The sequence below is a fragment of the Tasmannia lanceolata genome, unplaced genomic scaffold (assembly GCF_043159265.1).
Source record: "Tasmannia lanceolata isolate RefF3 unplaced genomic scaffold, GAP_Taslan_0.1 ptg000020l, whole genome shotgun sequence".
NCBI lineage: Eukaryota > Viridiplantae > Streptophyta > Magnoliopsida > Canellales > Winteraceae > Tasmannia > Tasmannia lanceolata.
In genome coordinates, this window is record NW_027518697.1 from 4,913,575 (window position 1) to 4,930,782 (window position 17,208).

At 36.0% G+C, this 17,208-nt stretch overlaps 1 protein-coding gene across 2 annotated transcripts; it reads right to left on the reverse strand.

Moving 5' to 3' along the window:
- Window positions 1-769: 769 nt before the first annotated feature.
- LOC143854806 (CDP-diacylglycerol--serine O-phosphatidyltransferase 1-like) lies at window positions 770-13,183 on the reverse strand. 2 transcript variants are annotated; one of them, XM_077364913.1, is made up of 13 exons: window positions 12,996-13,183; window positions 10,672-10,868; window positions 9,099-9,164; window positions 8,927-8,986; window positions 8,189-8,279; window positions 7,552-7,606; window positions 7,347-7,426; window positions 7,114-7,230; window positions 6,911-6,995; window positions 5,253-5,344; window positions 1,758-2,011; window positions 1,513-1,601; window positions 770-1,204 (listed from the first exon to the last, which is right to left on the reverse strand). In XM_077364913.1, the coding sequence occupies exons 2-13, from the start codon at window positions 10,833-10,835 to the stop codon at window positions 1,077-1,079; spliced, it is 1,281 nt and encodes a 426-aa protein (XP_077221028.1). In that variant the 5' UTR covers window positions 10,836-10,868; window positions 12,996-13,183; the 3' UTR covers window positions 770-1,076. The 2 variants fall into 2 exon arrangements, with proteins under 2 accessions (XP_077221028.1, XP_077221029.1); XM_077364914.1 differs by lacking the exon at window positions 12,996-13,183 and adding an exon at window positions 12,888-12,988.
- Between the last annotated feature and the right edge of the window lie 4,025 nt (window positions 13,184-17,208).

Here is a 17,208-nt window from a genome sequence, read left to right on the forward strand (position 1 = left end):
ATTTAACTCTATTTGGTCTATATGCCATTTACCAGTGTTTTTTTTATGAATGGAGGCATTGCCTAGATAAGCATTCAAAAAAAAAATGGAGCCATTGTCTAGAGGTTTAGGGCCCACTAAGCAAGTATGTCTGTGTCCCTGGAAGATGGTGGGGCTCCTTTATATTGACTGTCTATGCCTTTATATTGCACAGTAACTAGAGGGACTCCTAAGGCTGGCGATAGTTGCCAAAGAAAATTACACAGTCAAGAGGACAGGTGAACATTTATTCAATGATTTACACCATTCATCTTGTAAGCCCCACTATGGGATAGACCATGACAAACAAATCTCCCCCTTCAGACTAACCTTTAATCAGTGGCTTGAAATTGATGGTGAATAAAATCAAAAGTCAATGGCCCACATTTAGTTGGAGAACCTCAATTTATTAGGAAGGTTAGATTCATGCAAGATTCCAAGGTGGAGATTTTCAATGGCGGTGCACATCCAAGGCAAAGTTCCTTGCACAGGATTTCTTGCTTGTGGGGTCCTATGTGCCACACATGGATGGTAATTGAGAATGTTGATTTGGTGGTCACCCCATTATCTTTAGATTGTGTGCCAAAAAATAAAAATGACAACGTGCATGGATGCCACTTGGGACCTACAGATGTATGGCAAGTGTCGCTAGAAAATAAATTTGAAAGAACTAAATTTTGCTCTAAGTAGGACTGCTCCATTCAATGTCCTAAATACATTATCATTAAAAAAGAGATTTAAACAAAAGACCAAGCAAATATCAGATTGATTCACATGGAAAAAATCAATGAAATGCTTAGTGTTTGTAATGAAGAATGAATTTATGGTTTTCATCAGCCAGGTAACATCCAAGTAAATTTGCTGATTCTGCAGTAACAGTAATTTGGCTACCAAGGATTCCTGCTACCTAAAAGGAAATAAATAACATTCTCTACATGCTAGACCACATTCTTCTAAATCCAGAGACAGGGTAAGCATATAAAAACATGAAAATCATATATATGTACATGATATTATCCAGTAAGAAGCCAAAAATAATGTACCGCACAAAAGCAAAATCATAGCCTCTTTCTCCCCAATGTTTGATGGAGTTGCCATGACCAGACAAGCAGAAATAACACAAGAGCCACCCCGACTGATACCCAGAAAACTATCAACCATGGAGGCATTGAATTGGGAAATAAGCCTGGCAAGAGTTGAGGTTATGAAATGCTATAAGACAGCGTTTAACACCAATAGATATCTGATGATAACATCTTACTGTTATTTAAGGGAATTGATATCCACACTCCCTTGATTCAATAATGGCACTGCACTCTTTACTTTGCACTCTTCTAATATGCTTTTAAAGGCTGTTACAATTCCCAAGATGGCCTCAGTAGCCAATCAGGAAGTGGTAAATTAAGTGTGGAGTGCCATTATAAAAAAAAAAGAGTGTTGATGCCATTAACCTTAATTAAAATTGGATAAACAACAATATTGTTCATAACTCACCGTGGCCAAACTTGATACAGATAAGGAGTTCCACTATGCATATGGCAAGGGAAAGCCAGCAAAATGCTCCCACCTTTTTCACTGGTTTCCTGAAACACAAAGCAAATAAGAAACCAATGAATGCCATTCGAAAAAAATAAGCAAACCAATGAAAACTAGAATATCAATGTGCATGAGCAGTGGAATTGCCAAAGTTGCCCCAAGGAAATCCAAAATGCATGAAAGAGAGGGAGAGATAGAGAGACCTATCCTGTAAATATGAGTTGTATTCGCGAATGGTTGGTATTGCAATTAGCCACCATAGGATCAACCTATAAACAATCACAGGATTTCGAGGAGGAACCCAAAGACAGAACTTGAGAAAGAAGGTATTCAGTTCCACGGTCAAAAACACAACGCAAAGGCTGAGCACTTGGATGAACCGCCATGGACCAAGCAGAGGGTGCCACTCATCTTTGTCCCAATGTGCAGGGGTGAATTGGCCCAATGTCCGTTTCACCTTAACAGTAGGCAGGAAGGAAAAGTCAGTTAAGGATAACAAAAGGGAAATAAAAAATATATAAGGTACTGGATTTTGATTGACACAATTCTAAACAAATTTACACAGTAGTTTCAGTATAGTTCATGTAAAATATTCTGAGGCTATTATAGTGTATTTGTAAGATCAAACAAAGTATGGACTGCACCAGATAATGTATTGACTACAGCATTATTTCACTGATTCAGTTTTCTTTGACGGCAGATTCCCTTTTCAAGAGAACATTTGATTTTTATTTTATTTTTTGTGAAAATGAGAACGCTTGATTATTATGTGCCATTTATTTCGATTTGGAAATGTAAATTGGTAATATTCTGAATAAGAAGCTAGTTTTTGTGCGCCAAAGTTCCGAGAAATGATCTACGAACCCTAGATTTGTATCAACATTGCAGACCCTAGGTTTGTATCAACATTGCAGATCAACATGTTTTATAACAAAGAGACACTCAGTAATGTATGCCAGCTGGTCATGATACCCGGATACTTGTGTAAGCCCAACGTGTCCTGTCGACAAAGACATGATACTCAGATAGTTCATGAATATTGCTATTGGTAAAAAATAACTGCAATGTTTCAAACATTTGTCACTCTCTTCAAATTAATAGCATGTTTTTTCTTGTTAGTGTCACGTGCTTGTGGGTTATAGAGTATGTGAGTCTTATATATGATATTTTAAATTTAGTACTGGTTTCATCTTCTAAGTTACATTGAGTAAAGTTTTATTGTATTTTATTTATACATATCTTGTGTCTTATCTCTTATAGGACACCCATATCCGTATCCGTGTCCTAGATTTGAAAATTTCCAATTCATATCTTTGCTCCCGTGTCCATATCTGGATATCATAGTACACTGGATCACAAATAACAAGTATGCAATTGATCCTCTAGACAGTCACGTAATCCAAGTCGTAGGATTTGGATGTATAAATTTTCAATATATAGTAAAGATGCACGAATTTTATAGTTTTGAAAACAAAGCCAGTTGAGAAGACCTCCACAGAGGATGAAAAGTTACATAAAATGAAAAAATATATTAGATAGATCATGTTGATAAAGCATGCCAATGAAATTCTTTAGAAGGCACTCTTGAAATTGCCTGCGGATTATGCAAGCTTATCCTTGGTTTTAGATTAATCACTTCAGCATAAATATATTTTATTCAACCTCAACATTTGCTCCTCCAGCAATATATAAGATGCACCTTTTACAAAATAAAGGTCACTCTTAAAGAGTTTAAGACAAGCAACAGCTCTATTACAAATGTTTCTTTCAGCACTCTATTAGATTCTCCTGCCACCAAGCGTGCTAAATCTCCATTTTGACGGTCTCATATGGCAACCCGGATCCGCAGGCATTGGTAATGTCACTGGGAACCATATAGGTGTTGAATTCCTTGTGTTCTTTTGGACGATTGGTAGGAATAATTCCAATAAGGCAGAGATTTGTGCTCTCTTAATAGGCATCCGGCTGATTGTTTCTCATCATGGCGGCTGTCCCCTTCTAGTTGAGGGTGAAGCCTCAAGAGTTATCACGTGGACAAGGAATGAGACCCTGGGTCCATAGAGATTCTCTGGCATCAGCAGTGGGATTAGGGAGATTTTTTAATGTAGCACACATCATTTTTCCTTTTCTCACACCCCCAAAACGCTAATGAGTAGGCTGATTTTCTCATCAAAAGAAGCGTTTCCTGTCCTATTCAGTAAGGTGGTGTAATCTCAGCCCCCACTGCATTGCCTCATTTTTATTTTTATTTCTCTATTAATAAAGCTTATTACAGTTACAAAAAAGAAAACCGTCTCTAAAAGAGACACCGGGTCTCAACACACTATCAAATTGAGTTTTTTTTTGCCTCTCCATAAAGTCTAAGAATATTTTTTTGATAAATTTTGCTAGATTTCAGAATTGTCAAGTTTCCCCACATGAACCGGAGTGGATATAGAGCAATTAGAAAGGAATTTGATCCTTGCAAGAAAATTGGCTAAACAGCAGCCAAAACCCAATCCTAAAAAATAAGGTCACCCAAGTCTGCCTCAAGAAAATGACCACTTCCACTCCTCGACCAAATTTCCTATATAAAAAAGACACTGCTTTGATTGACAACCATTTTAAAACTGAATTTATGTCAAAAATTCATCACTAAAGGGCATAGAGACTAACAGAAGAAGTTTCTAATTTCAACATCTTCCATCCATGCTACTAACATCATCATCATAAATTCTATTTCATTCCTAGCATTCTACCAAATCGTTCTATAATTTCAACATCTTCCATCCATGCTACTAACATCATCATCATAAATTCTATTTCATTCCTAGCATTCTACCAAATCGTTCTAAATTTTATACCTAATGCTTGCCTAAACATTACTTATGCATATAATTCATTATAAATTCTGAGGTGCAGAAATTAATACATAATAGTTTCTTGGAGTTCTTCAATTATCTCTATAATTTTGTCTACACTGATTTATATTCATTTTAGTTTCTTTTTGGGTTCTGGTTTCTTATTTAGAACACTCCCCTACTGACATATATGACTTCCATCCATGCTACTAACATCATCATCATAAATTCTATTTCATTCCTAGAATTCTACCAAATCATTCTAAATTTTATACCTAATGCTTGCCTGAACATCACTTGCGCATATAACTCAATATAAATTCTGAGGTGCAGAAATTAATACATAATAGTTTCTTGGAGTTCTTCAATTATCTCTATAATTTTGTCTACACTGATTTATATTCATTTTAGTTTCTTTTTGGGTTCCGGTTTCTTATTTAGAACACTCCCCTACTGTCATATATGACATGTTATTTACAGCTTGCTTCAGAACCAAGTCATAGCAGAACGTGACTGGTGTGACAACTTTGAGAAATGGTCATTTTAACTAAAAGATAAAGAACCATTTCAAGAATGTTGAAGAAAGTAGAATCTCCACCTCATCTGCTAGAATCAAACACTTCATATGCTTATCCCATTCAAGTAATGTTGGTATGTTTTACAAAAAAATATTTCAAACTGCAATATCTTAATAAAATGACTAGGAAAATCATATACTTCCATAGTACTCCACACATGCAAAATGTTTTCAGACAGTTGAGCCCAAAAGTAAAGTTTGACATTGAAACATTGGACGAGAATGTAGTACTTAATCAATATAGTGAGAGAAAAATATAGGATGCTTGTTACAGAACATACTTTACCAATGATATTTGGCTGACGACTTATACCAACCCACTCATATGTTCTCCCATCAAAGTACCGGACTGTGTGCATTCCTGCCCAGATACCTACATTGTTAATCAAAGGAAACGATTAATGATAAGCGGAAACAAAATAAATAACATCCTTAAAATCAATAAGATGAAATGAAAAGTAAAAATAGAAAAATAGCATTCTGAACACATAACAAGAATGAAAACAGTAGAATGTGTTCAGAGAAGGAGTTATGTTTGTCTCAGTTTTATAAGATATTAAAACTAATGAGAAACTAGTGGAGCTCTAGTTCCAGCTCCAAACAAAGTTAGCCTGTGCAAGAGTTGGGATTACTGATTATGGATATGACTTGTCAGGATTATTCATCATTCAAAGGCGGAGCTCATACACTCATATTACACAAGAACAAGGAAAAAAAGTAGCTATCAGTACAAAATCTAAAAAAACAGGGAAGGACCTCAAATAATAACATGCTTGTGGGAAAAGGATTTTCAGACAAATTATCCCATAGGTAACACACCGAGTTGAAACACTGTTTTCTAGACAACATTATAGAAGGATCTAGGAGTTCCTATGAGTGACATCAAACCAATGAAGCGAAAAATGAGACATTGGGCAACAATAAAGACAAAAAACACCTTACATTTCAATCTTTACCAGAGAGCATTCTAAAATAAAGTTACAGCAGCCACCGCCACCCAGAACAGAAAAATGACAATAAATGTTGTCAGTCAAAGTGGCAGGGGAACTACAAGTTGGAAAATGGAATAGGTGGTTGCGGTTGCATCGCAAACAATCATGAGAAAAGAACGGAGCTAACCACTTGCAAAAGAATTGGGCACCAAATTCTGACAAGAAACAGAGATCGATGCCTTTAAAAAAGAGAAGTCCAAAGTTTCTACACAACAGACCATCCAATTGGAGAAAAACAAGGCAATTTATTGAAGAAAAACAAGGAAATTTCTGCACTTTCCTAATCAAAGTGACGGCTGGTGAACTTGGGCATCTCCGAGAAATTATTGGAACTTAGCAATTTTTAAAATAATTTAAGTAACATTATTGAACTAGCTACAAAGCTAAATGCCTGAAATAAGAATGAACAAATACTCTTTTTGCATATTAATAAGAAGAAGGGAAACAATTGAAAGACTATGCTAGACTTCTTGCCTTGAATCTACAAGTTCAGCTGTTAGCATCATTGTGAAGCCCATGTAGATGTAGAACACCAAAAGTCTAGTCTGAGGTTCATTAAAGCCTTTCCTGAGGGGGAATCTGTATCTAGGGGAAAATTACGGAATTTTTTTCCATAAAAGAATTCCATGGTCTAGTAGGTTTGTAATTTCCAAGAAAAAAAGGAATTTTTTTAATTTTGGAAAAAAATTCATAGAAAATAAGTTAATCAAATGCTGGAAAATTCATTTTCCAGAGAAAAAATTCTAATAAAATTTTCCCCTGCATTCAAAAAGCCGCTGAAAGAACTAAAATGACGACGCAGTCTGCAGAATTTCCATTATTGAGTTCATTATTAATTTATTATATTAATATTTCAAAAGGCATGGCAATCTTACAATGCTGGAAGGAATGATTAAAACAAATGAACATACAAATGGAGCATTAAAATAATAGTTTTGGGGTCTCACCAAACCAATTGCAGATTAAAATATCAAGAATAATACTATCCCACCAACATTCGTTGAAGTTTGGTAACATGTGGCGGAATGTGAGCTGCAAAATATTAACATTAAAATGAATATTTTATGCAGTTTCAGAAACTGAAAACTGAAAAGCAAATATCATATGTACAAGTAGGCCTTGAAAGCATAATTATTCGAAAGAAACAGACCTCCATTAACTCGAAGCCAATTGATAGCACCCATAAAAGGGGCTGATTACGAATCATTATAGCCTTACCCCACCATCCAAAAATATGAGCTAGAACAAATTCATCAAACAACGTCTCCTAAAAGAATAAAATCCAAAATCAGTAGCTTGTTCCCTGATATTGTGGCGAATATGTAATATTATGGAATACGAAAGAAATTAAAATTAGATGGATGGTCCACGAAGACATCATACATAAACATTCTTAAACCTGTTCGTGGGGTTCTCTGGCACATAAATGCGGCAATCAGAACCATACGATCTTTCAGGAAGTTCTGCAAAAAAAAGTTCATGGAAAAAAGAAGTAAAGATTGATTTTTGTCTTAAATCAGTGATAATGAGCTATTCATGCATCTACAAAACTAAGGAGATAATATATTGTAAAGTTCAAACGCAATACCGACGCCAAGGTCAGGATGGAGAAATTTCATGAACTGCCGTGCATCATCACGCTTCTGGGAAAAGAAAATGAATTAGCTGATAAATTATCTACCCTACATGCAAAAAATGCATGGCAAAGCTCTTGAGGTACCAAAAACTAGAACAAAAATAATATAGGATTCATATCTTGGAGAGTAAGAATGTCAATGAAATCAGACGCTTGCAATATGACAGCCAGTACATATGGTATAGAACATAAAATTATTTGGTCATGGCAAACACTGCAGAGCGAAGGATCCTGAAGAAAAAATTAAACGCCAATACACTCCTCGTCTTAACATGATTTTGAACAAGATTGGAATTTTTTGTTCTCTGAAATACTTACACAATATCTACACAAAAGCTAATCATGAACCAGGTTATTTCATTTGACACACATTACACAATATCCACACACATGCACGCGCACATGTGCCTGTGCAAACATGGTAGTGCACAAATCAGTAGCCACACACACACACACACACACACACACACACACACACACACACACACATATATATATATATATATATATATATATATATATATATATATATAATAAAAATATACAGAGAGAGAGAGAGAGAGAGATTTAGGGAGAGAAGAAAACCAACCTGAAAAAGCAAAAATGTAAGGGCAACAAGGTAAACAACCGCCGTTCCATGAACTAAACGCCAAATTGCAGGGTGTGGCCTAATAAGTACCCTGAAAAATACAGTTACAGGTATTAACATACTTAAAGAATTTGAACAATAATATCTCTATTCACTAAGTATCTACTGCAGAAAATGATTCTTGCACCGAAGTAAGTACAAGGGGTAGTATTGGCCTATATATGGGCATTTTTTTCAAAAAATGAATGAGTCCCAGCTGGGTCCAAGACAGGCCAATTACAAGGCAAATTTTGGGCCCAAGCAACTCAGGCCACCCATTGCTTGATGTAGAACCCATAGGGAAGAATCACAAGTCCTTGTAAAACTAATACCCAATCCTAGTTCTTGGAGCTTTGATGCCCAGAAGTTAGGGGTGCAATTTGGGTCTGGTCAGGTTGAGCTCTTGCTAAAAAATGAATTGGAATCAATCCAAACCCGACCCGATTTTATAGTAAACATTTGTTCTCTACTGGAAAGTCGTGAAAAGTTTCCATTGAGTCATTCAACATAAAGTACAAGAAAAAACTATAATGCTTAATAGTAAAGTACTAGTATTTGTATCTGAGACATCTAACAAATGTAGACTATGTTCCAAACTGTAGCTAAGAATCTCTTAAGATATGTATGTTTTTCATTCACGTGACAGAAGGGATGGAATAAAATAAACTAGATTCTGAACAACAAGGTTTTTATACTTACGTTGAAGGTGCTTGAAGCAAACAATAAGCGAGAAAGACAGCAATCATTGCCCAGACTCCCCTATAAAAGCAAGCAACATTGATTTGTATCATATATATGAAAATTCAAGAAGCATATATAAAGATATTTTCTATCATAGTACCCATGAAGTACTAATAAACAAGAAAGATACCTCTTAACAGAGGTAACAAGATCACCAGACGAAGTATTTTCTGGATCAAGGGCTCCACTTGCCCATCTGAAAGCATATCATGCATCAGTTCAACTAGTTCATTTATAACAAACTATCATCTTTACAGGTATAATAATAAAAATTTGGTACAATGCTAAAACTTCCATACATCAACGAATGGAATTTCATTGAAGCCCTTCGATTAGTCAGTTATCGCCAATCACTATTTTGAATCACAATCCTTATTTCCTTATAAATGACTAACACAAGTTTATTGTCAAAATTTGGTACAATCCTTATTTCCTTATAAGGTGACCTTGCCTCGCATCATTCCTCAATGTCCTAGAGCTTATTGTCAAATGTCGACTAAATTAGTAATACACGAGCATGAATGACATAAGTCTGGTTTTGTGTATGGGCAGTGAACCTGCACCTGTATGTGCTTAGATATAGAGTGGTGACATGTCAAGCAGCTTCTATGGATTCCAAAGGAGGAGCTCTCTCTCTCTCTCTCAAGCAGCTTCTATGGATTCCAAAGGAGGAGCTCTCTCTGAACTAAAGTCTAAAAAAATGTGACATCCTCCATAGAAAGCACTCCTCCCCTCTAAACCAGTTATGGAGTGGGGGAATCACTCTCTACAAATGAGTGTCATTTCACTAACTTTCTGTATTTCTATTACATAAATTGATTAGGAGAAAGAAAGAATTAGGAGCAAGAGGCATTTTTTATCTAAAAAATGATGGGCATTATAGGAAGAGCAATAGGTTATGCTAAACTTGTTTTTGGGGCTTAAGCAAACTGCAGTTGTGCTTCAAACAGAAGGAAGTGCAAAAGTTAACCAGTGCCCAAAAGCCAACGGGACCTTTGGGCTCCTCTCCTAACTAGGCACATAAATGTTGATAGAAAGGGAAGCCTCGGATGTGACGTTAAGGGTGGAGAAATAGGAAGCATGCCAGAAGTTGAAGGCCTTCAAGTTGGGCTCAAAGTGTACATTGGGTCAGCTTTTGGGGTTATGGGATTGAACCTCTAGCTCAATGGTCAAGGCTTTGTTCTTCAACCTGGAGATCGGAGGTTCAATCCCAGCTTATCTACCAAAAAAGCATTGGGGTTTCCATTATCTATATTGAAGAGACTGCCACTCATCACCATATGGCTCACTGAAGTTTGCAAACCATATTGTTTCCCTAGTCAAAGATTTTGATGAGATTCATGACTTCATGACTTCAATTTTCTCAAATATCCCACATTCACGGATAATATTTGGTATTGGTACAGTATCAGGTGCGAGGAAAATGTTATTCCTCAGTCCTGTCCATTGTGGTCTGCCATGGCTTCCTTTGCCTTTTATACTTGCTTATGAATTTCCTATGAAGTTCATTGCAGATAAGAAAAAAACATTTAAAAAAATTATGCATGCAAACATTGATATTCTCTACATGCTTGAACATAAAATCCAACATGAAATAGTACTCATAATTCCTAAAGAAATATAAAAAATATGAAGTCCCAATCTTAGGCCAGTAAAAAATATGTATACTAGAACTAAACTACTTCAGGAGCACAAGAACTCACATAAGCAGGCATGCACCAATAAGTAGAAAGGAAATGGTACGAGGCTTGTACGCCCATGCTGTCCAAGGGTCAAATTGGTCAACATCATTTGATAATTCCGAATCACTGTTTTCTTGAACAATATGTTCCCTTTTCCTCAATCTTTTGTGACCATTAGGCTCCATGGGTCAAGCACTCAAGAATAGACAACTTTCTCCCTGCAAATATTAAAGGATAATTTTTTAAAACTGAGCAGAAAAATTGTCGATTATAGAGCGTGAAAATAGACAAATTTAGCCATTGCACAACAGATCACTGATAACATATGCTCAGTATAAAAGTTGGTAAATAATTGTCATGTGCAAACTAATTGATCCATATGACTTAGGGGAATAGAAAAATGTTCTTTTTAGTGAATAGAAAAACAAGAAAACGCTACAACCCAAGAAAATGATGAGGCAGCAGTTATATAGTAATGGATAAGTATTTGATAGTTAGTTACAGGACTAATACACTAAAAGATGAAGTCATGCTAATAGAACACACTAGAATAAATGCAAAGGCAACTTTCACTGAATTAAAACTATGTAATAATGTTAGTAGCATAAAAGGACATCACTTTTAAAAAAGTTCATTCCACTTTAAATTGGAAAATAACTGGGCAAACATAAGCAACATTTGAGGAATATATGCATAAAAGACTGTTGGCAAAGCAAATCAGGAAGATCAATTGGGACGCTTTTAATCTAATAAACAACTTAATTTACCTTCTAAACCCCAATATCCTTTCAATACTAAACAAACCAATTGTAGGAAACCTTTCTCTAGATGAAGTCCAACAGTAATAAGAACAAAGGGATCCACCGAGATCCAGAAGTACCAGTTACCACTGGAATCCACTCTAAAATGCTCAGCACAAATCTTGTGAAGGTCTAACAAATTCTATGGATACCAAAGAAGAACCCTCAAATTTGATGTGGATAAACATTGGAGAAGGTAAACCATAGATTTTTCTGCTGCCAAGTGAAGGGAATAAACGTGGTGAATATTCAGCCCCAACATCCCGTCAAATCCATAAGCTGATCTTTAATGTGATATGCAATCCAATAAGCGACCAACAAAAGAACATAGGCCTACTGATATTTTCTATATTTACCTAGCTCTAGCATGTGGAATCACATATGCAATCCATAGTGTTGGATTGACCGGACATGGGTGTAGGATTCTCACTTGACACCAGGGGGCCTTTTAAGGAAGTTCACCTTAAGTTGTCACCCCATCAGGACCAAATCTGTGGCATTTTGTAGCCCACACAATTCAGTTCATCCTGAAAGTGGTGATTAATTCCACTCCATGGGAGAATCACATCTTGTGTTTATTTCGGGAAATTTCATCACATCCATCAAATTCAACATGATAATTTTCAACAACCCAACGAAATTTGGCGACGAGTCACATGCTTATGTTTCTTTGCTCAAAAACAATTTGACATCTCCATATAAACTCAGATCAAGAGAAAAAAACTAGCAAAATCCACTACAGTGAAATTTGAAAATAATAATATAGATTGCATCTACAAGCAGATTAAATCCATACCAAACTACGAATACCACGGTTCACACGCAATTAAAAAAATAAGAGAAAAATTAAACCACAAGAAAAAGGATTTTCATTCATAACCAAACAACAACAATTTAACTTCCCAAAGCAATCAATAAATCAAAAGCTCAAAAAAGCAAAAAAGAAAATCACTTATGCCAATACTTATTAGAGAATCTTCTAAGATTTGATTTGATTGGGTTAGATTAAGTAGTTGGATTAGATTAGGCAACTGCTTTAGATTAGACTGATATCTTTCTAGTGTAATCTTTATATTAATGGAAATTTCATTCCTTATCAATAGTAACACCAAAATCAAAATGAATATGTTTCTTCATATATTGGATGTATATACTTCATATAAATTGGAAACCTATTCAAATCTATATCTAATTCCATATGAACATTGAGAAAAAATAAAAAATTTCAAATACATCAAATCCTCCTTTAAATCATTGACTTTAAAAAAAAAAAAAAAAAAAAAAAGGATAAAATTTCAAGTACAAACAATTGAAGGAAATAAACAGAAACAATTCACGGATCAAACAAACAGAAATCATGATTAAATGCTACTTATAAAATCATTATCAACAATAACAATGTAAAAGAAAAAAAAAAGGAAATTGATTGAACAGTACCTTGAAGAGGAAGCAGGAAAAGAAAGGGGGAGATGAATGTGATAAGAAGCGTTAAAAAGGCAATCTTTTAATACATTTCCGTTTTTTTTTTTTTTTTTTTTTGCTTACCTTACGTAGAAGATACCGATAAGCTCGACGTAGCCGTACGATGAAGAAATGAGAAGATCTGAGCCGTCAAGTACGAGTCCTCTACTAGTAACGTTAAATACAGAGGAAGATATCGGAAAGTGTCAGAAGACTTGCAACAACACAAACTTAGAAGGGGAAAAGGCGTAGAAGCGAAGCGAGAGAGAGAGAGAGAGACGGTCAAAGCTAGTTTTTAAGATATTTTAGATACGCGTATAGGAAAAAGTACCATTTTAAATACCAAAAATAGCCCTCAAATAGCTGGTTAATGCGGAGGTACGTTTGTTGGTCGGGTACTCGGATTGGATTTTTATACTACAGTTTTTTTAGGGGGAATATTATCAGCACAACTTTATTTTGATATTTGCACAAACCCATCTGTCTTTTCTTCTTTAAATTGGCTCCTGAGTCCTGTGAGCTATTTGGGAAACGTAATAGCCTTTTGAGTCATTTAAACACTAAAGACAAAATGGTTTAGGGAAAATATCAAAATATGGTTGTACTGATATTATTTCTCTTTTTTTTAAGGAATGATAGATGCAAGGGCCCTCTTTATGAAGGGCTAAAGAAGGGCCCTTGATTACATCCACGTCATTAAGCGTAACCGAATTCAGTTTCTCAACTGACTTTAAAAATGACGTGGATCTATTCAAGGGCCCTTATCGGCCCTTGCATAAAGAGGGCTCTTGCATCTATCTTTTGTTTTTTATATCACTTTCAAAGTTGGTTTCTTACATTTTTTATTGTGTAATGACTGGAATACCCTTTTTTTTTGGGATGAAGAGTCGGCATCTAAATCATATTCCGATTCCCATTCTTATTCTCTCAAATTGAATGCGGAAAAAAATATTAAAATAAAAATTTAAGACGAATACTAAACTCAGGGGTGGCCTTGCAAAAGTGGGCTGAAAGAGCGGCCCCATAGGCTTCACGTCACCATGGTGCATTTATAATATCTGCAAAGTCAATGAGCATTCGGATTCTCCCTCAAATGGAATGAGAAAAAAAATAAAATAAAAATTTTAGAGGAATGCTAAACTCAGGGGTCTCCTTGCAAAAGTGGGCTGAATGGGTGCCTCCATTGGCTGCACGTCGCCATTGCACATTTATAATTGTTACAAATCAAGAGTATTAAATGCAGACATGCAATCAATGGGGGCACCCTTTCAGCCCATTTTCCCGAAAGCGCCCTTGAACTTAGCGTACCTCAAATTTTTGATTCGAAAAATTCTAATAAAAATTCCATTCCGACGGGTGGGAAACAAAATTTGGAATTTTTCTCTTATTTCTGCCCTGATATCAATTGCGCTTCTTTGGTATTGTTCTTTTTATTGAATCGAATGTTGGAATCGGGCAGAATTGGAATCAGTTCCTGATTCCTGCCATCCTAACTCAAGGAGGAATGATTTAGGATGGTGCGGCCTCATTGTAAGTTCGTAATACAATGAGGCGGGTCCACAAAGCCATAGTGGCTCCCACTTGAATGATCTGAATCATTTACTTGATCCAATAGTTTTGGATCTTATACGGCTAAAAAATTAGGTAAATCATACAACCCTTGCATCTATCAATGTGTATCTTTTCATCCAAGTATCCAACGATAAAAACACAGGTCATTGTATGTCTTGCTTGATTTTTGGACCATAAGAGATCTAAAGCAAGGCCAATCAAATGGACGGCTCGATCGAAGGTAGAACCCATCCTCCAGTGATAGAGATTTAGGCGTTTTATACAACATAAGGTGGGCCTGCTAATTCGATCAAATTGTGGGACCCACATAATCACATATGCACCAAGTGGCCCGCCACTTTGCCAAATAGATTATTTCCACCCATGCAATATATATATATATATATATATATATATATATATATATATATAGGGAAATGTTACCGACACTACTGTACTTTGATGAGGGCACTCCTCACTTTGTTAAAAGTATGGTATGGCCTGCACCATAGGATAATCCAAACCGTCCATTAGATGGTCCACAGCCTAAATAGGTTGTGCCCCAAAAATCATTTCCATAGGTTAATCCTAACGCTCCGATCCAAATGTTAGAGGGTTGATCCTAATCCTCTATAGAACAGAGGGTTAGGATCAACCTATGGAAATAATTTTTGGGGCACAAGCTATTTAGGCTGTAGCACATCTAATGGACAGTTTGGATCATTTTATGGTGCGGGCCATACCATACTTTTAATAAAGTGATGAGTGCCCTCATCAAAATACAGTAGTGCTGATAACATTTCCATATATATATATATATATATATATATATATATATATATCAAAAAAATAAAATAAAAATTACAATACACAGAAATTTTGTGTCTAAACAGTCTAATTATCTACTGTCCAGTCTCCCATCAAACAAATTTTATCTATTGTCCACCTATGTGCCCCCTTTTCTTCCTCTGCCATCCCTTCTAGCGTACTCTTTTTTCCCACTAAAAAGGGGTGGCCGGAAAAGAACAGGGGGCGAATATATCATTACCTTTATCTTCGAAAGATAGCCCATCTGTATAGACTGTTTGAAGAAAGACAATTTTTCTCCTCACGGAAGGACATTAAATATAGACCGTGTATATACGGAAATCCAATTCATAGTTTTATATAAGGATACAATGATCTTTATCTGAGAGATAAGGGGTAGATTAGTAAACTGGTGAAAAGTCACGTGCTTTATTTCCATTTTCCCCGTCAAAGGAATTTCCACAAAGCTTGACTGGAGATGTTTTGAAAAGGAAAAATAGAGACGAAAGTTGTGATTTGAAAAACAGTCCTTGTTTTTCTAGCCTGACAAACAGTGAACTCTGAGCTATCTATGTTTATGATTATTTGATGAGAGTCCCCATCTATGAAGTACTATTCAACTATAGGACCCCCCATTAAATCGAATATTCCCTCCTCTTGTCCTCCTCTCACATGAAATTACCAGATTAACCAAATTTGTTTCACTGGTTCCGTAAGTTTGAGTATAATTGGGCCCACTTATTCAATGATCCATACCATTTATTTATTAGGGGTCTTGCTATGAATGTGTTCTGCATCAAAATCCACTCCCATGGACAATTCTAGCCCTCCAAAATGTGGCTATGAATTCCTCACTGTCCATTTAACGGCCACAAAATGGAGGGTTATGATCCCCAATAGAAGTGGATTTTGATGCATGATCCATCCACAGTAGACAACATGCATTTGATCGATGACCATCTGTGGTAGAGATCATTAGCTAACAGAATCAACACAGACCGTCAATATTTTTAAGAGAAAGGAAAGCGCATCTTGGGTATTTGATAAATTGTTAGGAAAATAATTTGAGCTGATAGAATATGTGAGATCTCACCGTCGGATTAGGTTGAGATCTCATCCTTGGATCATTGGGGTGGTTGGATTAGAAGAGGTAACCTTGAGTGATTAGGGAAGTAGATTTGATTAGGATTGTTTCCTTTAATAATTATCAAGATTTGATTCTATGTTTAGCAGGGCTCTATATAAACACACTTTGGGATTGATTGTAATTATCCAAGAATTAGTGAAATCACTAATTTTGTTACAACCAAAAGCCAAAGGGAATGTCATATTCACCCCTTTTTTCTTACTTGGGACACCCCTTTTAGCATAAAAAGGGTAGTTGGGGAAGAAAAGGGCGAATATATTACTTCCCAAAGCCAAATACTACCAATTAGGGGTGGCAATGGCTTGGTTTCGGTTCGGTTTGAATCAAAATTTGAATCACCTTTCGGTTCGGTTCCGCCAATTTTGCCACCCCTTACTCATAATCATTGGAAATATTCGGTTTCGGTTCGGTTTGATCCCCAAACCGAAATTTGAATCGGTTTGGTTTCGGCTCGGTTCAGTTTGGTTCCGCCAATTTTGCCACCCCTACTACCAATGTTGAAAAAGAGAATATTTATTATTAAAAAGTAAAATAATTAGGGAGACATTTCCGTTAATTGGAAGAAACAATGAGGGTAATTGTGTCTATTTACTGGGAAGAGCCTCTCGGTTGGGGGAAGAAACAACATATTCACGTGGGTCGGACGCTTAATGCGGTCTAGAGAGAAAGAAAGGGGTGGAAGGGGATAAAAAAGTGGGGTCGGAATTTCTGTCTGCTGACGTGGAAAAGGCAGCTGAAAAGGCGGGTCAGTTCACGTATTTGGCTTTTGGGTAATTGGCACGAAGTATATAA